This window comes from Salvelinus sp. IW2-2015, linkage group LG3 (genome assembly GCF_002910315.2).
Source record: "Salvelinus sp. IW2-2015 linkage group LG3, ASM291031v2, whole genome shotgun sequence".
Taxonomy (NCBI): domain Eukaryota; kingdom Metazoa; phylum Chordata; class Actinopteri; order Salmoniformes; family Salmonidae; genus Salvelinus; species Salvelinus sp. IW2-2015.
This window is the reverse complement of record NC_036840.1, coordinates 17,668,044-17,691,817: the sequence shown is the minus strand read 5'-3', so window position 1 is coordinate 17,691,817 and position 23,774 is coordinate 17,668,044. Positions and strand designations below refer to the sequence as shown.

General features: G+C 42.0%; 1 protein-coding gene across 1 annotated transcript in view; it reads left to right on the top strand.

The window, feature by feature from the left end:
• The window catches only part of LOC111951782 (1-phosphatidylinositol 4,5-bisphosphate phosphodiesterase beta-3-like), a 120,370-nt gene extending 96,985 nt beyond the window's left edge, over positions 1–23,385 (top strand). The window contains 10 exon segments of the mRNA XM_070434971.1: positions 317–452; positions 1,194–1,229; positions 1,352–1,461; positions 1,684–1,793; positions 2,729–2,888; positions 3,043–3,119; positions 5,673–5,762; positions 11,676–11,733; positions 11,985–12,071; positions 18,193–23,385. Of these exon segments, the coding sequence (XP_070291072.1) occupies positions 317–452; positions 1,194–1,229; positions 1,352–1,461; positions 1,684–1,793; positions 2,729–2,888; positions 3,043–3,119; positions 5,673–5,762; positions 11,676–11,733; positions 11,985–12,071; positions 18,193–18,486 (1,158 nt within the window). The 3' untranslated portion in view covers positions 18,487–23,385.
• The last annotated feature ends 389 nt before the right edge of the window (positions 23,386–23,774 follow it).

Sequence of the window (23,774 nt, the reverse complement as noted above, 5' to 3'; positions counted from 1 at the left end):
CACACACACACACATCATGATATGAGGGCTACACTGAGGCCTGGTGAAAACCAGTAGGGTTTTATCTGCTACACTAAGTGTTCTTGGGTGTGATCCGTGCATCGAATTCTTGAAAATAGAACCAGAGTATAATTTCCTTGCGGAGCCACGCTGCTTACTACGCCCAGGTTTCATTGAAATMAGTGGGATGCCTCGCAATCTGCAAAAGTTACACATCCAATGTAGCAGGCCTTTGAGACTGATGTCAAAATTGTGAATTAAACATTTACACAAGTTACAAGTTAAGAATCATCAACCTTCTCTCCGCTGTGTGTAGCGTGTGTTGGAGCAGCCGAAGGAGGGAGAGAAGGATCGGAAGGGCGACGCCCCCCTGGGGAAGATCCCCTCCCCCCTCCACCCCGTCCCCGCCCCCATTGATGACATCAGCGACCTCATCAGCTCACCTGGACCAGGTAGGTCACACTAACACACACACACATATCTTTGGTGTGTTATAGAGGAGGCTGGTGAGTGGAGATATTGGAGGATGGAAAGGTATCAAACACATGACTTGCATATGCGGAGGACACCGATCCATTTATTCCATTCCAGACATTATACTAAGCCCATCCTCCGATATCTCCGCCCACCAGCCACCACTGGTGTGTTTTGTATTGTATTATATATCAGGCCCTATGGAGTTATGGGGATTGGTGCTGTATGTGAGTATTGTGAGTGTTGTATTATTAGTATTGTATTTTTTATTTAACTAGGCAAGTCAGTAAAGAACAAATTCTTCTTTACAATGACGGCCTACCCCAGCCAAACCCTAACCCGAATGACGCTGGGCCAATTGTGGGCCGCCCTATGGGACTCCCAATCACGGCCGGTTGTCATACAGCCCAAGATTGAACCAGGTTCTGTAGTGACGCCTCTAGCACTGAGATGCAGTGCCTTAGACGGCTGCGCCACTCGGGAGCCCGTATTTGTTGTTAGTTATCATGTGTAGGCTTAACCAGATGCTCTATTCAAGAACCTGGGCGAGCTATTGGTCGCATTCCAGGCTGACTACATTGCAAATGCAGATCTCAGCATGTCTGCAATGTAGTCAGCCTGGAGCACAACCATTATGTGAGTATCATTGCTGAGTTCTGAAGTGAAAACATCACATCTACATTTCAACCTGTCCTGTACTGTTCCTGTCTCCATGTCAGGCCAGAAAGAGGATCTCATTGCTACAGTCCTGGCAAGTAAGTCATCTCCTATCCACCCATCCACATTACATTACACCACAGAACTCATTATCACCCTCATGTGGTGGGAGGCCAAACCAGTTAGATAATTTCTCCCTTTCTCTCTCTCGCTCTCTCAGATCTCCAGGCTCAGTCTACAGAAGAGTTGAAACAGCAGAAGTTGTATCTGAAGCTGTTGAAGAAACAATGTAAAGAACTCAAGGAGCTCCGCAAGAAACACCTCAAGAAGGTTAGACTGACACACACACAGCTTGTCCGTCTTTCTGCAAAATTTGAAATACTAACGTGTAAAGATGTTGTCAATAAACCACAGTGGTATTTTTTATAGACAGCTTAAATCCATTACGAATACTGCTGTTTGTGATTGCATCAGCACACTGTCTATTTGACATGTTGTGTGTGTGTGTCTGTGCACGGTTGTGCGTATATACGTGCGTGTGTGTAWTAAAAGGTGTGGGCCCTGAGTAAAGAGCAGAGGAGTCGCTGTAACCAGCTCCGCTCTGACACACAGAGACGACGCAGTCAGATGGAGAAACATCTCAAACGCAGCATGAAGAAAAAGTAAGAGAGCGAGGGAGGGATGGATGGGGCGGATGATGAAGAGTTGGTAGGGGGTGATGAAAAGGAGAAAGGGATTCCAAATCAACCACTTGCCCCTTACACAGGAAAGGGGGGGGAGACACAGTGGGGAATATTTGTGTGTATTAATGTGGTTGTATGTATATATATACAGTGGGGAGAACACGTATTTGATACACTGCCGGGTCTGTAATTTTTATCATAGGTACACTTCAACAGTGAGAGACGGAATCTAAAACAAAAATCCTGAAAATCACATTGTATGATTTTTAAGTAATTAATTAGCATTTTATTGCATGACATAAGTATTTGATCACCTACCAACCAGTAAGAATTCCGGCTCTCACAGACCTGTTCGTTTTTCTTTAAGAAGCCCTCCTGTTCTCCACTCATTACCTGTATTAWCTGCACCTGTTTGAACTCATTACCTGTATAAAAGACACCTGTCCACACACTCAATCAAACAGACTCCAACCTCTCCACAATGGCCAAGACCAGAGAGCTGTGTAAGGACATCAGGGCAAAAATTGTAAACCTGCACAAGGCTGGGATGGGCTACAGGACAATAGGCAAGCAGCTTGGTGAGAAGGCAACAACTGTTGGCGCAATTATTAGAAAATGGAAGAATTTCAAGATGACTYTCAATCARCCTCGGTCTGGGGCTCCATGCAAGATCTCACCTCGTGGGGCAACTTCTGCTGTTTTAGATTCCGTCTCTCACAGTTGAAGTGTACCTATGATAAAAAATTACAGACCTCTACATGCTTTGTAAGTAGGAAAACCTGCAAAATCGGCAGTGTATCAAATACTTGTTCTCCCCACTGTATATATATATATATATATATATTTGTAAAAAATATATATACTGTATATATATATATATATAATATATTTGTTTGTTTATGTGTGTGTGTCAGTGAGCCAGCAGAGCCAGTGCAGAGGCAGTTGACAGCATTGGAGATGGAGTTACAGAAACAGACGGTGCAGCTGAGAGAGTGGCAAATGCAAGAGCTCCTAAAACTACGGCAACAACAACACACACTGGAGAGAGAGAAGAAACACACACACCTACGAGAGGTATGCACGCACGCACCCAAGCACATACGCATGCACACACATGCACATGCACTCACACACCTAAGAGAGATACACACACACACACCTACGAGAAGTACACACACACACATACTAATCACATACAGATTCTCACCCCTCCTGCTGTGTGTTCCAGGCATTTCAGAAAATAAAGGAGACATCCCAGGAATGTCAGATGGCTCAGCTCAAAAAACTTAAGGAGATCTGTGAGAGGTAAGATACTGTTTCATGCTTTATAACGATAGTTTTACACCTTACACCTGTCACCTTATTAAGTACCATCAATTATTATGTGACAGGTAAGATACTGTTTAACGCTTTATAACTATTGTATAACTCCCAATATATACTGAACAAAAATATGAACGCAACATATTTTGTTGGTCCTATGTTTCATGAGCTGAAATAAAAGATCCCAGAAATGTTCCATATGCACAAAAAGCTTATTTCTCTCAATTTTTGTGCACAAATTTGTTTACATCCCTGTTAGTGAGCATTTCTCATTTGCCAAGATAATCCATCCARCTGACCGGTGTGACATATCAAGAAGCTGATTAAACAGGTGCACCTTGTGCTGGGGACAATAGAAGGCCACTCTAAAATGTGCAGTTTTGTCACACAACACAATTCCACAGATGTCTCAAACATGCTAACAGCAGGAATGTCCACCAGAGCTGTTGCCAGAGAATTTAATGTTAATTTCTCTACCATAAGCCACCTCCAACATTGTTTTAGAGAATTAGGCAGTATGTCCAGCCTGCCTCACAACCGCAGACTACGTGTAACCACACCAGCCCAGGACCTCCATATCCGGCTTCTTCACCTGGGGGGACAGCTGATGAAACTGTGGATTAGCACAACCGAAGAATTTCTGCACAAACTGTTAGAGACCGTCTCAGGGAAGGTCATCTGCGTGCTCGTTATCCTCACCAGGGTCTTGACCTGACTGCAGTTCGGCGTCATAACCGACTTTAGTGGGAAAATGCTCACCTTCAATGGCCACTGGCATGCTGGAGAAGTGTGCTCTTTACGGATTAATCCCGGTTTCAACTGTACCGGGCAGATGGCACAATTGCATTTTATCAATGGCAATTTGAATGCACAGAGATGCCGTGACGAGATCCTGAGGCCCATTGTCATACCATTCATCCGCCACCATCACCTCATGTTTCAGCATGATAATGCATTGCCCAATGTCACAAGGATCTGTACACAATTCTTGGAAGCTGAAAATGTCCCAGTTCTTCCATGGCCTGCTTACTCACTAGACATATGTCACCCATTGAGCATGTTTGGGATGCTCTGGATCGACGTGTACAAGAGTGTGTTCCAGTTCCCACCAATACCCAGCAATTTCACACAGCCATTGAAGAGGAGTGGGACAACATTCCACATGCCACAATCAACAGCCTGATCAAATTTATGCGAAGGTGATGTGTCGCGCTGCATGAGGCAAATGGTGGTCACACCAGATACTGATTGGTTTTCTGATCCACGCCCCTACCTTTTTTTAGGTTATCTGTGACCAACAGATGCATATCTGCATTCCCAGTCACGTGAAATCCATACATTAGGGCCTAATGAATTTATTTCAATTGACTGATTTSCTTATATGAACTGTAACTCAGTAAAATCTTTGAAATTGTTGCATGTTGCATTTATATTTGTGTTCAGTGTAGATGGATTTATATAAAACACCTTTATAAGTAGAGTTAAGTTCTTATGTGAGCGGCAGTGTTGGGGGTAACGTGTAACAAAAGTAACACGTTACGTAATCAGCTTACTTTTATGAGTAGCGGACTAAAGTAACACGTTACTTTTTCAAATTAGGTAATATTTTTACAGTTACTTTCAGAATCATATCTCTACTGGGTGCGTGTTTCCATGATCCGATCTCAACTTGTTTCCTCATTTAGTTCTCAAGCGAGCGGAGAAAGGCTGTTTGGAGAAATGTCATTAAAGATGCTGTCCATAGAGATGTAGAGGGCTCTGATCTTTGCCATTGATCGCTTCTGTGATACGAAAGCCCATAGAGGGCTTTCCTGTCTAGCTGCAAGTGTGACCTATATACATCTCTATGGGTCCATCATGTATGTGCGGTCTATAACCAGAACCTGCAGCTCGAGAGAGATTTTTAACAAAAAGATCTGTACAGATGTTTGGCTTGCAGTATATATGGCTAATTAAGCAGCCCATATGATAGTGAAGTATTTGTAGACTAGCACAGGAAAGAACGCCACTGATGAAAAGAGAAACTGCAAACCAGAGTTAGTAAGTAGCCTATATTTAGTAGAGAGCGCGCGGCTTGCTGTGCTTTTTTCTCATGAAAGTAAGTCAAAGTAATATAACAAGTAACATAAGGCATTCCTTTCCACAAAAWGTACTTTTGTAAAGTAACGTGTTACTTTTGTTATTTGTATTGATTTATATGTAATGTATTACTTTTTCAAGTAACTAATCCCAACCCTGGTAAGCGGTAAGATCATGTTTTATGATKATTTATAATAATAATTGATTGGATTCATATAGCGCTTTCCCAGATGTTCAAAGCGCTGTAAATACTAAGGGGAACTCACTTCATCCACCACCAACGTGAAGCTCATCACTTAGGTGGTGGACTGCAACCATCTGTGCTAGAACGCTCACCACACATCAGCTATTATAGCAACTGTATTACTCCGAATGCAGATGGATTCATATCAAAACACCATTTAAAGAAAGCTAAGTTACAAGTTATTGTTTATTTGTTTCTGTTATTGTTTACAGAGAGAAGAAGGAGCTTCAGAAGATTCTAGACAGGAAGAGACAGAACAGCATTATCGAGGCCAAGAGCAGAGACAGAGACAAGGCTGAGTCGTATGTCACAGTGTGTGTGCGTGCGTGCGTGTGTGCGTGCGTGCGTGTTAGTGTTTCACGCTATACCGAAACTTCTGAACTTTTTCGATACTAGAACATGAAAAATGTCTCGGTAGAATTGTTTTTACTTTCGGTACTTCTGTCAAATGTGTCTCACGTCATATACGGATTGAGAGGATTYAATCTGTCTAGTCACCCCTTAGCACTCACATCTATAGCCATGAAAAGCTTTGAAAGGCTGGTTATGGCTCACATCAACACCATCATCTCAGAAACACTGGCCCCACTCCAATTCGCATTCCGCTCCAACAGATCCACAGATGACGCAATCTCTATTGCATTCCACACTGGAKTAAAGGAATACCTATGTAAGAATCTTGTTCATTGATTACAGCTCAGCGTTCAACACCATAGTCCCATCCAAACTCATCACCAGGCTCAGGACCCTGGTACTGAACACCTCCCTCTGCAACTGGATCCTGAACTTCCTGATGGGCCGGCCACAGGAGGTGAGGGTAGACAACAACACATCTGCCACACTGACCATCAACACGTGGCTTAGTCCACTCCTGTACTCCCTGTTCACCCATGACTGCATGGCCGCGCAGGACTCCAACACCATCATCAAGTTTGCTAAAGACACAACGGTGGTAGGACTGATCAACGACGCCAATGAGGCAGTCTGAAGGGAGGAGGTCAGAGACATGGCAGTGTGGTGCCAGGACAACAATCTCTCCCTCAATGTCAGCAAGACAAAGGAGCTGATTGTGGACTACAGGACACGGAAGGGCGGGCACGCCCCCATCCACATCGATGGGGCTGTAGTGGAGCGGGTCGAGAGCTTCAAGTTCCTCGGTGTCCACATCACTCACTAAGGAATTAAAATGGTCCACACACACCCGCACAGTTGTGAAGGGGGCACGACAGTGCCTCTTCCTCCTTACTGGTCTGAAAATATTTGGCATGGGCCTCTCAGATCCTCAAAAAGTTATACAGCTGCAACATTGAGAGCATCTTGACTGGCTGCATTACTGCTTGGTGCGGCAGCTGCAAGGCACTCAACCACAAGGCGCTGCAGAGGATGGTGAGAATGGCCCGGTACATCACTGGGGCCGAGCTCCCTGCCATCCAGGACCTCTATACAAGGCAGTGTCAGAAGAAGGGACAAAAAATTGTCAGACTCCAGCCACCCAAGCCATAGACTGTTCTCTCTACTACCGCATGGCAAGCGGTACCAGTGAATCAAGTGTGGAACCAACAGGACCCTGAACAGCTTCTACCCCCAAAACATAAGACTGCTAAACAAGATTGCTAAATAGCTAATTTAATGTCTACCCGGACTACCTACATTGACCATTTTTTGCACTAACTTTCCTGCACAGAGTCTATGCACACACGCTGGACTCTACCCACACATACTTACACTGACACCCCAACATACACACACACACACACCCACATACACACACTACATATGCCCCCCCCACACACATAACATGCGCACACATGCAAACTGACGCCACACACACACACACATACATACTGGCGCCACATATGCTGCTGCTACTCTCTATCTATCCTGTTGCTTAGTCACTTGATCCTTACCTATATATACATAGCTACCTCAATTACCTCATACCCCTGCACATCGACTCGGTACTGGTACTCCCTGTATATAGCCATGTTATTTTTACTCGTTATTTTTATTCGAAGCATGTGACTATAATACAATTTGATTTGAATAATTTGTCTGAATCTTCTCAAAGGGGAAGTAGGGTTACCTGACAGCGCAAGACACTTTTGAAAAGCAAGCGAGAGGAAAGAGAAATTGCAGACACATGGCTTTTCTAACGTAAACATCATGGGAATACTTTGCTTACAGTTATGATGGCCAGCCCACCGAAACAACTAAGCAAAAGGTGTTAGAAAGCGGTGCAGTGCAAGGAAGGTTTATTTCCAAAACAACATAAAAAAACTATTTTACACATGACATTTGCATTGTAACATTCTGCTAGCAACTAAATTTGAATTTTGTGGGGAGGACAATGATATGAACATATATTCAGCATGACATTCATGTGAGCATTATAATATGATTACAACCCAAAAGTAATGTGAAATGCACTCATATCTTAGCTATGAAAGCAATATATTTAGACTAACGTTACTTCGTGTTTGTCTGGGCTTGCTAGCAGTTGCCACCCTGGGAGTTGCAATGCACTCTGGGAATCGTAGTATGCWATGTAAAATCCATAGGATTTCTATGGTGTGTAGACTTTTGCAATATAGAAGCTTCAGAAATGAGCTTCAAAGTTTTTTTTTTTATGTCGTTTGGAACTAAACTATTGATTTAATATATTAAATGATTTAGGTACAATTCTTTTTTTTTACCTTTATTTAGCTAGGCAAGTCAGTTTGGAACAAATTCTTATTTTCAATGACGGCCTAGGAACAGTGGGTTAACTGCTTTGTTCAGGGGCAGAATGACAGATTTGTACCTTMTCAGCTAGGGGATTCAAACTTGCAACCTTTTGGTTACTAGCCCAACGCTCTAAGCACTAGGCTACCCTGCCTAGTAATGAATAATGATAATAATAATAATGAATCATAGGTCTAATGAATGTAATGTGACCTGATATTATGGCCAAAGATGAGCAAATTAACCCAAATATGTATCAAATTACATTTTAAAACAGTTAATGTAATGTAAGTGTAAATTTATCTCAGCTATGATTTTTCATTAGGAAATGTAAGATATTCTCATGGTATTTAATATGGTGGTATATTTTGGAAAGTAATTGAATATAGAATAAAATATATCATATTTGTTATTTTAGTATTTCTACCAGTTATCAAAATATTGTTCAATGTAAAAAATAAAATAAAAATACACTACATGACCAAAAGTATGTGGACACRTGCTCATTGAACATCTCATTCCAAAACCATGGGCATTAATACGGAGTTGGTCCCCACTTTGCTGCTATAACAGCCTCCACTCTTCTGGGAAGGCTCTCCACAAGATGTTGGAACGTTGCTGTGGGGACTTGCTTCCATTCAGCCACAAGAGTATTAGTGAGGTTGGGCACTGATGTTGGGAGATTAGGCCTGGCTCGCAGTTGACGTTCCAATTCATCCCAAAGGTGTTCAATGGGGTTGAGGTCAGTTCTTTCACACCGATTTCAACAAACCATGTATGGACCTCGCTGTGTGTACGGTGGCATTGTCATGCTGAAACAGGAAAGGGCCTTACCCAAACTTTTGCCACAAAGTTGTAAGCACAGAATCGTCTAAAATGTCATTGTATGCTGTAGCGTTAAGATTTCCCTTCACTGGAACTAAGGGGCCTAGCCTGAACCATGAAAAACAACCCCAGACCATTATTCATCCTCCACCAAACTTTACATTTGGCACTATGCATTGGGGCAGGAAGCTTTCTCCTGGCGTTCGCCAAACCCAGAATCGTCCGTCGGACTGCCAGATGGTGAAGCGTGATTCATCCAGAGAATGCGTTTCCACTGCTCCAGAGTCCAATGGCGGTGAGCTTTACACCACTCCAGCCGACGCTTGGCATTACGCATGGTGATCTTAAGCTTGTGTGCGGCTGCTCGGCCATAGAAACCCATTTAATYAAGCTCCCGTCGAACAGTTCTTGTGCTGATGTTGCTTCCAGATGCTGATTGGAACTCGGAAGTGAGTGTCGCAACCAAGAACAGATGATTTTTACACGCTATGTGCTTCAGCACTCGGTGGTCCGGTTCTGTGAGCTTCGCGGCTGAGCCGTCTATGGAGATTGCATGGCCGTGTGCTCGGTTTTATACACCTGTCAATAATGGGTGTGGCTAAAATAGCCGAATCCACTAATTTGAAGGGGTGTCCACATACTTTTCTATATACAGTGCACTCGGAAAGTATTCAGACCCCTTGACTCTTTCCTCATTTTGTTACATTACAGCCTTATTCTAAAATGGATTAAATKGTTTTTTGGTTTTTCTCTGGCATGCACTGACAATGACCTTATAAAGACAAGTGTGCCTTTCCAAATCATGTCCAATCAATTGAATTATACCACAGTTGCACTTCAATCAAGACAGTGAAGACATCAAAACTATGAAATAYCACATATGGAATCATGCAGGAACCATCGCGCCCAAGAAAAAGCGTTAAACAAATCCAAATAGATTTTAGATTCTTCAAAGTGATGACGTCTTTGCACGCTCTTGGCATTCTCAGCTTCACCTAGAATGCTTTTCAGGCAGTCTTGAAGGAGTTCCCACATATGCTGAGCACTTGTTGGATGTTTMTCCTTCACTCTGCGGTCCAGCTCATCCCAAACCATCTCAATTGGGTTGAGATTGGGTCATCTGATGCAGCACTCCATCACTCTCCTTCTTGGTCAAAAAGCCCTTACACAGCCTGGAGGTGTGTTGGGTCATTGTCCTGTTTGTAAAAAATAATGATAGTCCCACTAAGCGCAAACCAGATGGGATGGCGTATCGCTGCAGAATGCTATGGTAGCCATACTAGTTAAGTGTGTCTTGAATTCTAAATAAATCACTGYCAGTGTCACCAGCAAAACATCATCACACCACCACCTCTATGCTTCACYGTGGGAACCACACATGCGGAGATCATCCGTTCACCTACTCAGCATCTCACAAAGTCACGGCGGTTGACCAAAGGACAGATTTCCACTGGTCTAATGTCCGTTGCTCGTGTTTCTTGTCCCAAGCATGTCTCTTCTTCTTATTGGTGTCCTTTAGTAGCATTTTATTTCGACCATGAAGACCTGATTCACACGGTCTCCTCTGAACAGTTGATGCTGAGATGTGTCTGTTACTTGAACTCGGTGAAGCATTTATTTGGGCTGCAATTTCTGAGGTTGGTAACTCTAATGAACTTTTCCTCTGCACCAGAGGTAACTCTAGGTCTTCCTTTTCTGTGGCGTTCCTCATAAGAGCCAGTTTCATCATAGCGCTTGATGTTTTTTTGCGACTGCACTTGAAGAAACTTTCAAAGTTCTTGACATTTTCGGTATTGACTYACCTTCATGTCTTAAAGTAATGATGGACTGTCGTTTCTCTTTACTTATTTGAGCTGTTCTTGCCATAATATGGACTTGGTCTTTTACCAAATAGGCCTAACTTCTGTATACCACCCCTCACWACACAATTGATTGTCTCAAACGAATTAAGAAGGAAATAAATTCCACAAATGAACTTTTAACAAGGCACACCTGTTAATTGAAATGCATTCCAGGTGACTACCTCATGAAGCTTGTTGAGAAAATGCCAAGAGTGTGCAAAGCTGTCATCAAGGAAAAGGGTTGCTACTTGTAAAATATATTTTGTTTAACATGATTACTACATGATTCCATATGTGTTATTTCATAGTTTCGATGTCGTCACTATTATTCTACAAAGAAAAACACTGAAATTAGTAGGTTTTTTGACTGGTACTGGTACTTTTGACTGGTACTGTATGTAAATAAGGTATTTCAGTTTTTATTTGTAATACATTTGCAACAATTTCTACGTCTGTTTTCACTTTGTCATTATGGGGTTATGTGTGTAGATTGATGAGGGGGAAAAAAATATTTAATCAATTATAGAATAAGGCTGTAACGTAACAAAATGTGGAAAAAGTCAAGGGTTCTGAATACTTTCCAAATGCACTGAATAGTGTAAATTCAGCCCAGGTTTTATTCTTTGACTTTACTAATATATATTTACTAATACGCTTTATCTTTTTTGCAGTGGTATCGTTTCGGTATCGAATACTGTGATACTAAACCTGGTATCGGTATCAAAGTCAAAATTCTGGTATCGAGACAACACTAGTGTGTGTGTGTGTGTGTGTGTCTGTTTCTCATGGTCTCTCTTCACCTCTCTCTCTTTCTACCTCTCTCCGTAGGGAACTGAATGAGATCAACAGGAAGCATATTTCAGACTCTGTCACGTTAATCCGCCGGGTAAGTGTGTGCAGGCCTCACACACACATACTTATCGCCTCACTCTTGAGTACATCTCGTTCATGCTTGTGGCGGAATACATGCAGCTTTCTGCACTGTCAGCCATTGTGATGTCAATAACTCCCTTTCGTTCTTTATTTTCTCCCTCTCTTTCCTTCATCTCTCTTTTCTTTCTCTCCCTCTCTCTTCCTCTCTCCCTCCCCCTTCCTCCTACTTTCTTCCCATTCTATCTGTCTCCTCACTCTGCCTAGTTGGATGAGGCCCAGTCAAGGCGTCAGGAGAAGTTGGTAATCGGTCAGAGAGAAGCCCTACGACACATAGAGGAGGAGCAACCATTGGTGAGACGCACACACACAGACACTGGTGAGACAGACACACATACTGTACCTTCAAATATGCTTTATTGGCATGGCTGTTAAAGTTGAATTAATCATTCATCTAATCAATTAAAGTATATTTTTTCACTCTCTCGCTCTCTTTCTCTCTTTCTCTGTCTCTATCTCTCCTTATCGCTCTCTCTCTCTCTCGCTCTCTCAATTCAATTTCAAWTTAAGGAGCTTTATTGGCATGGGAAACATATGTTTACATTGCCAAAGCAAGTGAAATAGATAATAAACAAAAGTTAAATAAACAATTTAAAATGAACAGCAAAACATTACACTCACAAGAATACCAAAATAATAAGGACATTTCAAATGTCATATTATGGCTGTGTTGTAATGATGTGCAAATAAAGTACAAAAGGTAAAATAAATAAATATACAGTTGAACTCGGAAGTTTAAATACACTTAGGGTCATTAAAACTCGTTTTTCAACCACTCCACACATTTCTTGTTAACAAACTATAGTTTTGGCAAGTCGGTTAGGACATCTACTTTGTGCATGACACAAGGAATTTTTCCAACAATTGTTTTACAGACAGATTATTCACTTATAATCACTGTATCACAATTCCAGTGGGTCAGAAGTTTACATACACTAAGTGACTGTGCCTTTAAAAGCTTGGAAAATTCCTCAAGATTATGTCATGGCTTTAGAAGCTTCTGATAGGCTAATTGACATCATTTGAGTCATTGGAGGTGTACCTGTGGATGTATTTCAAGGCCTACCTTCAAACTCAGTGCCTCTTTGCTTGACATCATCCAAAGAAATCAGCCAAGACCTCAGAAAATAAATTGTAGACCTCCACAAGTCTGGTCATCCTTGGGAGCAATTTCCAAATGGCTGAAGGTACCACGTTAATCTGTACAGACAATAGTATGCAAGTAAAAACACCATGGGACCATGCAGCCGTCATACCGCTCAGGAAGGAGACGTGTTCTGTCTCCTAGAGATTAACATACTTTGGTGCGACAAGTGCAAATCAATCCCAGAACAACAGCAAAGGACCTTGTGAAGATGCTGGAGGAAGCAGGTACAAAGTATCTATATCCACAGTAAAACGAGTCCTATATCGACATAACCTGAAAGCCGCTCAGCAAGGTAGAAGCCACTACTCCAAACCGCCATAAAAAAAGACGACTACGGTTTGCAACTGCACATGGGGACAAAGATCGTACTTTTTGGAGAAATGTCCTCTGGTCTGATGAAACAAATATAATGTTTGGCCATAATGACCATCGTTATGTTTGGATAAAAAAGGAGGAGGCTTGCAAGCCGAAGAAAACCATCCCAACTGTGAAGCACGGGGGTGGCAGCATCATGTTGTGGGGGTGCTTTGCTGCAGGAGGGACTGGTGCACTTCACAAAATAGATGGCATCACGAGGGAGGAAAATTAGGTGGATATATTGAAGCAACATCTCAAGACATCAGTTAGGAAGTAAAGCTTGGTCGCAAATGGGTCTTCCAAATGGACAATGACCCCAAGCATATTCCAAAGTTGTGGCAAAATGGCTTAAGGACAACAAAGTCAAGGTATTGGAGTGGCCATCACAAAGCCCTGACTCAATCCTATAGAAAATGTGTTGGCAGAACTGAAAAAGCGTGTGCGAGCAAGGAGGCCTAGAAACCTGACTCAGTTACACCAGCTCTGTCAGAAGGAATGGGCCAAATTCACCAACTTATTGTGGGAAGCTTGTGGAAGGCTACCTGAAACGTTTGACCCAAGTTAAACAATTTAAAGGCAATGCTACCAAATACTAATTTAGTTATGTAAACTTCTGACTGGAAATGTGCCGAAAGAAATAAAAGCTGAAATATGTCATACTATTATTCTGACATTTSACATTCTTAAAATAAAGTGGTGATCCTAACTGACCTAAGACAGGGCATGTTACTAGGATTAAATGTCAGGATTGTGAAAAACTGAGTTTAAATGTATTTGGCAAAGGTGTGTGTAAACCTCCGACTTCAATTGTATGTTGTTTTTACAATGGTGTTTGTTCTACACTGGTTGGCCTTTTCTTGTGGCAACAGGTCAGAAATCTTGTTGCTGTGATTAAACACAGTGGTATTTCACCCAGTAAGATGGCACCGACAGAGAGATGGTCGCCTCGCTTCGTGTTCTTAGGAAAGTATGCAGTATTTTGTTTTTTATGTATTATTTCTTACGTTGTTACCCCAGGAAATCATAAGTCTTATTACATACAGCCAATAAGAACTATTGGATATAAGAGCAACGTCAACTTACAAACATTACGACCAGGAATACGGCTTTCCCGAAGCGGATCCTCTGTTCGGACCACCACCCAGGACAWTGGATCTGATCCCAGTAGGCGACCCAAAACAACGGCGCCGCAGACGGAGTGGTCTTCTGGTCAGGCTCCGTAGATGAGAACATTGCTCACCGCTCCTGAGTATACTACTCGCCAATGTCCAGTCTCTTGACAACAAGGTAGACGAAATTCGAGCAAGGGTTGCCTTCCAGAGAGACATCAGAGATTGTTACGTTCTTTGTTTCATGGAAACATGGCTCACTCGGGATATGTTATCAGAGTCGGCACGGCACAGCCACACGGTTTCTTCACGCATCGCGCCGACAGAAACAAACATCTGTCTGGTAAGAAGGGCGGGGGTGTATGCCTTATGACTAATGACTTGTGGTGTAATCATAACAACATACAGGAGCTTAAGTCCTTTTGTTCACCTGACCTAGAATTCCTTACATTCAAATGCCGACCGCATTATCTACCAAGAGAATTCTCTTTGATTATAATCACAGCCGTGTATATCCCCCCCAAGCAGAGACCTCGACTGCCCTGAAAGTACTTCACTGGACTCTACGTAAACTTGAAACCATATATCCCGAGGCTGCATTAATTGTAGCTGGGGATTTTAACAAAGCTAATCTGAAAACAAGGCTCCCTAAATTTTATCAGCATATGGAATGCCGCAACTCGAGCTGGCAGCATTCTGGATCATTGCTACTCTAACTTCCGCGACCCATACAAAACCCTGCCCCACCCTACTATCGGCAAATCTGACCATGACTCAGGTCTATTCAACGCTGGTCCGACCAATCAGATTCCACGRTTCAAGATTGCTTCGATCACGTGGACTGGGATATGTTCCGGATCGCCTCAGATAACAACATTGCTGTATYCGCTGACATGGTGAGCGAGTTTATTAGCAAGTGCATCCGTGATGTTGTGCCCACGGTGACTATTAAAACCTTCCCTAACCAGAAACCGTGGATTGATGGCAGCATTCCCACAAAACTGAAAGCCCGAACCACTGCTTTTAATCATGGCAAGGCGACCGGAAACAAGACCGAATACAAACAGTGTAGCTATTCCCAAGGCAATCAAACAAGCTAAGCGTCAGTATGGTGACAAAGTAGGGTCGCAATTCAACGGCTCAAACACGAGACATATGTGGCAGGGTCTACAGTCAATCACGGATTACAAAAACAAAAACAGCCCTGTCGCGGACACCGGCGTCTTGCTCCCAGACAAATTAAACAACTTTTTTGCTCACTTTGAGGACAATACAGTGCCACTGACATGGCCCGCTACCAAAACCTGTGGGCTCTCCTTCACCGTGGCCAATGAGTAAAACATTTAAATGTGTTAACCCTCGCAAGGCTGCCAGCCCAGACGGCATCCCCAGCCGCGTCCTCCGAGCATGCGCAGACCAGCTGGCTGGTGTGTTTACAGACATATTCAATCAATCCCTATCCCAGTCTGCTGTGTGCACATGCTTCAATAGTGGCACCATTGCTCCTGTTCCCAAGAAAGCTAAGGTAACTGAGCTAAATGACTATCGCCCCGTAGCACTCACTTCTGTCATCATGAAGTGCTTTGAGAGACTAGTCAAGTGTCATATCACCTCCACCCTACCTGATACCCTAGACCTACTTCAATTTGCTTACCGCCCCAACAGGTCTACAGATGACGCAATCGCAATCATACTGCACACTGTGCTAACGCATCTGGACAAGAGGAATACCTATGTAAGAATGCTGTTCATCGACTACAGCTCAGCATTTAACCCCATAGTACCCTCCAAACTCATCATTAGGCTCGAGACCCCGCCCTGTGCAACTGGGTCCTGGACTTTCTGACGGCCACCCCCAGGTGGTGAGGGTAGGAAACATCTCCACCCCACTGATCCTCAACACTGGGGCCCCACAAGGGTGRATTCTCATCCCTCTCCTGTACTCCCTGTTCACCCATGACTGCGTGGCCATGCACGCCTCCAACTCAATCATCAAGTTTGCAGACGACACTAGAGTGGTAAGCTTGATTACCAACAACGACGAGACGGCCTACAGGGAGGAGATGAGGGCCCTCGGAGTGTGGTGTCAGGAAAATAACCTCACACTCAACGTCAACAAAACAAAGGAGTTGATCGTGGACTTCAGGAAARAGCATAGGGAGCACCCCCCTATCCACATCGACGGGACAGTAGTGTAGAAGATGGAAAGTTTTAAGTTCCTCGGCGTACACATCACGGACAAACTGAAATGGTTCACCCACACAGACGCCATGGTGAAGAAGGCGCAACAGTGCCTCTTCAACCTCAGGAGGCGCAACAGCTCAGGAGGCTGAAGAAGGCTGAAGAAATGTGTCTTGTCACCGAAAACACTCACAAACTTTTACAGGTGCACAATTGAGAGCATCCTGTCGGGCTGTATCACTGCCTGGTATGTCAACTGCTCCGCCCACAACCGTAAGGCTCTCCAGAGGGTAGTGCTGTCTGCACAACACATCACCAGGGGCAAACTACCTGCCCTCCAGGACACCTACATCACCCGATGTCACAGGAAGGCCAAAAATATCATCAAGGACAACAACCACCCGAGCCACTGCCTGTTCACCCCGCTATCATCCAGAAGGCGAGGTCAGTACAGATGCATCAAAGCTGGGACTGAGAGACTGAAAAACAGCTTCTATCGCAAGGCCATCAGACTGTTAAAGAGCCATCATTAACATTGAGTGGCTGCTGCCAACATACAGACTCAAGTCTCTAACCACTTTAATAATTAATAATTGGATGTAATAAATGTGTCACTAGTCACTTTAAACAATGCCACTTTATATAGTGTTTACATACCCTACATTACTAATCTCATATGTATATACTGTACTCTATACCATCTATTGCATCTTGCCTATGCTGCACGGCCATCGCTCATCCATATATTTATATGTACATATTCTTATTCATCCCTTTACACTTGTGTGTATAATGTAGTTGTTGTGAAATTGTTAGATTACTTGTTAGATATTACTGCACTGTCGGAAATAGAAGCAGAAGCATTTCGCTACACTCGCATTAACATCTGCTTACCATGTGTATGTGACCAATACAATTTGATTTGAATTGAATAGATATGGTGGTTTATCAAAATTGGATTTGTTTTCAAATTCTTTGTGGGTCTGTGTAATCTGAGGGAAATATGTGTCTCTAATATGGTCATACATTTGGCAGGAGTTTAGGAAGTGCAGCTCAGTTTCCAACTCATTTTGTGGCCAGTGTGCACATAGCCTGTCTTCTCTTGAGAGCCAGGTCTGCCTTCGGCGGCCTTTCTCAATAGCAAGGCTGTGCTCACTGAGCCTGTACATAGTCAAATATCTCTTTAGTTTTGGGTCAGTCACAGTGGTCAGGTATTCTGCCACTGTGTACTCTCTGTTTAGGGCCAAATAGCATTGTAAATTATTTTACAAGTAATTCTCTTTTTGTTTTCTCATGATTTGGTTGGTTCTAATTGTGTTTCTGTGGCACTGTGGGGTCTATTTGTGTTTGTGAATAGCGCCCCAGGACCAGCTTGCTTAGGGGGCTCTTCTCCAGGTTAATTTCTCTGTAGGTGATGGCTTTATGGAAGGTTTGGAAATCACTTCCTTTTAGGGGGTTGTAGAATTTAACAGCTTTTTTCTGGATTTTGATKATTAGTAGGTATCGGCCMWATTCTGCTCTACATGCATTATTTGGTYTTTTACGTTATACACGGGGGGTATTTTTGTAGTATTCTGAATGCAGTCTCAATTTGGTGTTTGTTCTATTTTGTGATTTCCAGCTGCAGGCCCGATTGGAGCGAGACTTGGAGGCGGAGTTACAACGTCTACCAGAGGAGATCTGCCAATACCTGCAAGCGGAACTCGAGTCCAAAGGTCTCCGTAGCGACGCTCTCTTCTCCTTATCCATTCACAGCCCTAGCTCCAGCTCGGGTCCGCCCTCCAACTGCTCCACACCCACTTTTCCCTTAACACCCAATAGGAGCACCTGGAACAGGAGTCTGGACAATAGCATTGCCTCATTGGTGGACTCATCCTCTTCCTCTACCCCTGTCCTATCAGAAGCAGATATGTAAGCCATATGTACATTTATGTAAACCTAATGGTCCTGAGCTTCAGTTAGTTTTTTTGTTAATGTTTTCATWAAAAAATATATATATATATTTGTATTTCTTCTCACCAGTGTTTTAGATAGAGAGATAGACGAGGTTACCAAAAGTTTTTGCTTGATTTTGAACTGCCCAGGAAAATGCCCTATGCGTGTTTTCACATGTTGGCCTGCGTCCRAAATGGCACTCTTTCACCTATTTAGTACATTAGTTTTGACCAGAGCCCTATTGAGAATAGGGTACATTGGGACGTAGACATATTCTGTATGTGGACAAGAATATTCTGTGGATATATTATTATTATTATTATTATTAATCTGTGTAATGTAATGTTATTGTTGTTTTACATGACCTGTACTACTGACTAAAGGTGTCCTTGGGGAGAAAAGAGGGATGAATGGAGAAGAGGAGGAGAAGTGATCGTGGTAGCGAACAATTTAGATTTTTTTGGGGAGCGATGCTGATTTGCTCTGGAATAGAAAGACCTTTCTGAAACTTTCTTTCTGTATCCCTTCCTCTCCTCACCAATCCTCCCCCACTGGTACTTGCTGCCTGTCTGTCTTGGTATATAATATTATAATATGCCTCTGTGTATATTCATCAACATTATTTTACCACTTTTTTTATCTTTAATTTGTTTTCATCTTTTTTTGTGATGGATGATCTATTTAATTTTGTCAGATGAGCAAATGCAGAGATAATTTTTTTGGTGGGGGGGGTTAATTGCCGGGTTGCTATGGTAACCAGGGGAGACGACTTTGCTGTGGTATTTTAGCAGTCATCATACCCCTTCCCCCCCCTTTTGGTTGTGAGGGTCTATTTAAAAGTTTGAAAGTTTTCATACACAGTGTTGATTGAATGGTTCACACCATTGCTAGAAGGGAGAAGACCTCACACACGTCAAAAAAAGTACCGTGGTGTCAGGGTACCTCTAGTGGTTAAGACCATTGGGCCAGTAACTGAAACGTTACTGGTTTTCGAATCCCTGAGCTAATTAGGTGAAAAATCTGTTGATGTGCCCTTGAGCAAGGCACTTAACCCTAATTGCTCCAGTAAGTCGCTCTGGATAAGAACGTCTGATAAATTACTCAAATGTATATGTACATTTAGCACCCCAAAAGTGGTTTTATTTTTACACTGATGTGGTTTAGGATCAGGGAACATGATTTTACAAAATCACAATTTATATGTATTTATGTACATCGGAGCATTAGTTTGGGCACACGTTTATTTTTTGATTTGATCAGCACATGTATTTAGTGCTAAAGATGGTCTTTATGATTTTAGGAAATCCACCCCAGTATGTGTTTAACACACAGAACAACAGCTTTAACCAGTGTCTCTGTGTCTCGCTTGTCCTTACGAGAATATGTTTTTAAAAGCTGAATTTAAAGTTGATGAATTTTTTGTTATTGCTCTTTTATCAAACGGTTTTATTTGTTTTAAAACCTTTTATTCAAAGAAGTCATGACAACCATTTTTTTAATCATTATGGCCAAATTAGTTCTATTTTTGTTTCATCAGACCAGAGGACATTTCTCCAAAAAGTACAATCTTTGTCCCCATTTGCAGTTGCAAACTGTAGTCTGGCTTTTTTTATGCCGGTTTTGGAGCAGTTGCTTCTTTCTTGCTGAGCAGCCTATCAGGTTATGTCGATATATGGCTCGTTTCACTGTTGACATAGATACTTCTGTACCTGTTTCCTCCAGCATCTTCACAAGGTCCTTTGCTTTTGTTCTGGGATTGATTTTCACTTATCGCACCAAAGTACGTTAGGAGACAGAACGCATCTCCTTCCTGAGCGGTATGATGGCTGCGTGGTGCCATTGTGTTTATACTTGCGTACTATTGTTTGTACAGATGAACGTGGTACCTTCAAGTGTTTGGAAATTGCTCCCAATGATGAACCAGACTTGTGGAGGTCTACAATTTATTTTCTGAGGTCTTGGCTGATTTCATTTGATTTTCCCGTGATGTCAAGCAAAGAGGCACTGAGTTTGAAGGTAGGCCTTGAAATACATCCACAGGTACACCTCCAATTGACTCAAATGATGTCAATTCGCCTATCAGAAGCTTCTAAAGGCATGACATAATTTTCTGGAATTTTCCAAGCTGTTTAAAGGCACAGTCAACTTAGTGTATGTAAACTTTTGACCCACTGGAATTGTGATACAGTGAATTATAAGTGAAATAATCTGTCTGTAAACATTTGTTGGAAAATTACTCGTGTCATGCACAAAGTAGATGTCCTAACCGACTTGCCAAAACTATAGTTTGTTAACAAGAAATTTGTGGAGTGGTTGAAAAAGGAGTTTTAATGACTCCAACCTAAGTGTATTTAAACTTCCGACTTCAACTGTATATAGAGAGAGTTCGGCCAACTTTTAGAATGGACACCATGTTGCTGCCATTGAGCATTCCATTTATCCATTCATGACAAGTATTTGGATTTTAAATAAATTCAAGATGTTCAGTTACTGAGCATGTTTTTAATTTAAGATAATTCTATAAACTGCTATTTGTCAATATTGCACATGGCTACCATATGGAATTATTTGATTGTACTGTGTCATGTAAATGCATCATAATGCAGAAAACTCAATGTCTTAACTCTCTAAATGGCTCTAGATAGTATAGTCTTCTATGTTCTAAAATWCGGCCAGAGAATTTTACTGCAGAACACTATGTTCTAGAATACAGTCCAGTGGTTCTATGTTACAAAGTTAGAGGCTCTTTATAGGCCTTCACGTTCACATGCTGAAGAGAGTTCCATTGAAGGTGTGTGTTTGTGTGTGTAATGCTTGCGTGTGTGCATGCGGGTATCAAATAAGATCTAGATGAAACAGAAAGAGCCAGAAGGTTGTGCTCTGTTCACTATTGTCGTTAGCTAGTTTCCTACCCTAGAGACTCAGCCTGGGGGCTAATTCAGTTTAGCCTTGTGGGCTAGTTTCAGCTCTATCTCCACACATATACACACACACACTCTTCAGCCCCACACTGTAAACCAGGGATCATCAACTAGATTCAGCCGTGGGCCGGAGCATAATTACAAATCATTTGTAGACCGTAAATTGAACCGCAAAAAGCCCAAACYGATATATTTGACAAAAACATATAATAATTTCAAGCTATGCTTACATTTGTATACGATTACGTGTCACTCTATTATGTATGGGAATACTTTGCAACAGATTTTCTAAAGTAAAATAACTTGGAGCTGATTTTCTGGTGTTTTTACAGTTTATTATGTCCAACAATGAAAATTTAAAAAAAATACAGTACCAGTCAAAAGTTAAACACCTGCTCATTACTGTTAAAAAATTTTTTTTAAATATATTTTCTACATTGTAGAATAATAGTGGGGACATCAAAATTATGAAATAACACCTATGGAATCATGTAATAACCCAAAAAAGTGTCAAACAAATCTAAATATTTTTTATATTTGACATTCTTCAAAGTAGCCACCCTTTGCCTTGATGACAGCTTTGCACACTCTTGGCATTCTCTGAACCAGCTTCACCTGGAATGCTTCCAAAAGTCTTGAAGGAGTTCCCACATATGCTGAGAACTTGTTGGCTACTTTTCCTTTACACTGCGGTCCATATTCATGAGCTCGCCTAGACTGACAGCTCTTTGAAAAACCTATGTCAAGCAACTTGGATGCAGTGAGCAGCGTTGCAGTAAAACCATCTCAAGCTAATTTTATGACATTTTATCAATGATGTCAAAAAATGTTTTTTACATCTCTCGTTTGTCATGTCTCTTGTGATGTGGTTCACAGCTGCACTGGCGAATGTGTTGACTTGACAACTGCGTCTGAGTTTTGAACGACCCTTCTTCTTCTGGCTGAACACCTAGCTAGCCATTAACTAGKTAACACCAGACACAGATAAAGGGGAAACACAATAACCTTTGCCTTAGATGAAGAGGGTAAACCTTTAATAATATTTTCTGAAACCCTCCGTAAAATTTTGGCCACCAGCGGAGTAGCTATCTATTTATGTAAACCGCGCCCTTCTGCAAAACCGCCTTCTCCAATGTTGGTTACAAGGCAGTACTTATTTAAATGAGGTAAGAGAATATCATGTTACCATTGATGTATTAACATGATAGAGTTATGGTGATGTCACCCTATCCCCCTAATTATCCAGCCACCTGAATCCAAGTGTTTAACKCTGGGGAGAGGACCAGGTACTTTATTATCAAACTTTATCAATGTAGAAGCAACAGTTATTTTTCATACTTTGGACATCATACTGGGATCTGGTTTCATCCAAATATCATCCAATTTCATGAAAGACATAATTTTGACTGTTCATAATCTTTAGAACAGACTGAGAGATGGAGAAGGAGAGGTATAGTTGGTTGACACTGTATGACTGCCATGCCTTCTTACATTCACCCTGTCTACCCCTCTATCCATCCTTCTCTCCCTCCTTCCCCTTACAAGAGTTTCTCTCCGAGCCCCCAGGTCACTTAATAGAAAGAGATAGAGAGGTATAGGTTTCGTCCCAAATGACACCCTTTTCCCCATATAGTGCACTATGGGCCCTGGTCTATATCGGGAATAGGGTACCATTTGGGGCGCAGACAGAGTTTGTTGACACTGTATGTAGAAATGATGAGTTTCTCTCTCTGCCCCAGGCCACTTAATATAGAGAGAGATAAACATTTTTAAAAAGCGGGATGAAGAAGGAGAGTGAGAGATTGTTTGTAGACACTGTATGTAGAAAGGACGGGTCCGCCATGTCAAAGTGAATAATACTATGATGCATCAAGATGTAATATGTTTTATTGTTTATCTGGAGATATAATATAAACTGTATAACTGTACATTTAATAAATACTGAATTTTTGTCTAAATTTTGTCTGAATTTTTGTCTCTGCTTTGTATTGGTTGGTTGGTTGGTTGGTTGGTTGCACTGCTCCAGTCGGAGAGAACAGTACATAAGAATAAAACACAATAAAGACTGAAGGTTTGTTTTCATTGTCATCCTCGTCTCTTGAAAACTATATTTTCAAGAAGCAGTGCCAGCAGATTGCAATACTGTGTAATATTTCCAACAAACAGTTTGTGAAAGAAGTTTAGCTATTATTGTGTTATATTGGCCAGGACTCAATCCGAAACATGCTTGACATTTAAAGTGAATTTCCAATTGAGCAAACATCTACAGCGCTTACCTTGAATGCAATCTCTGCAAACACAGTAACATTGCCTTTAAAAGGCGTGTTGAATCCTGGCCATTGTGTAA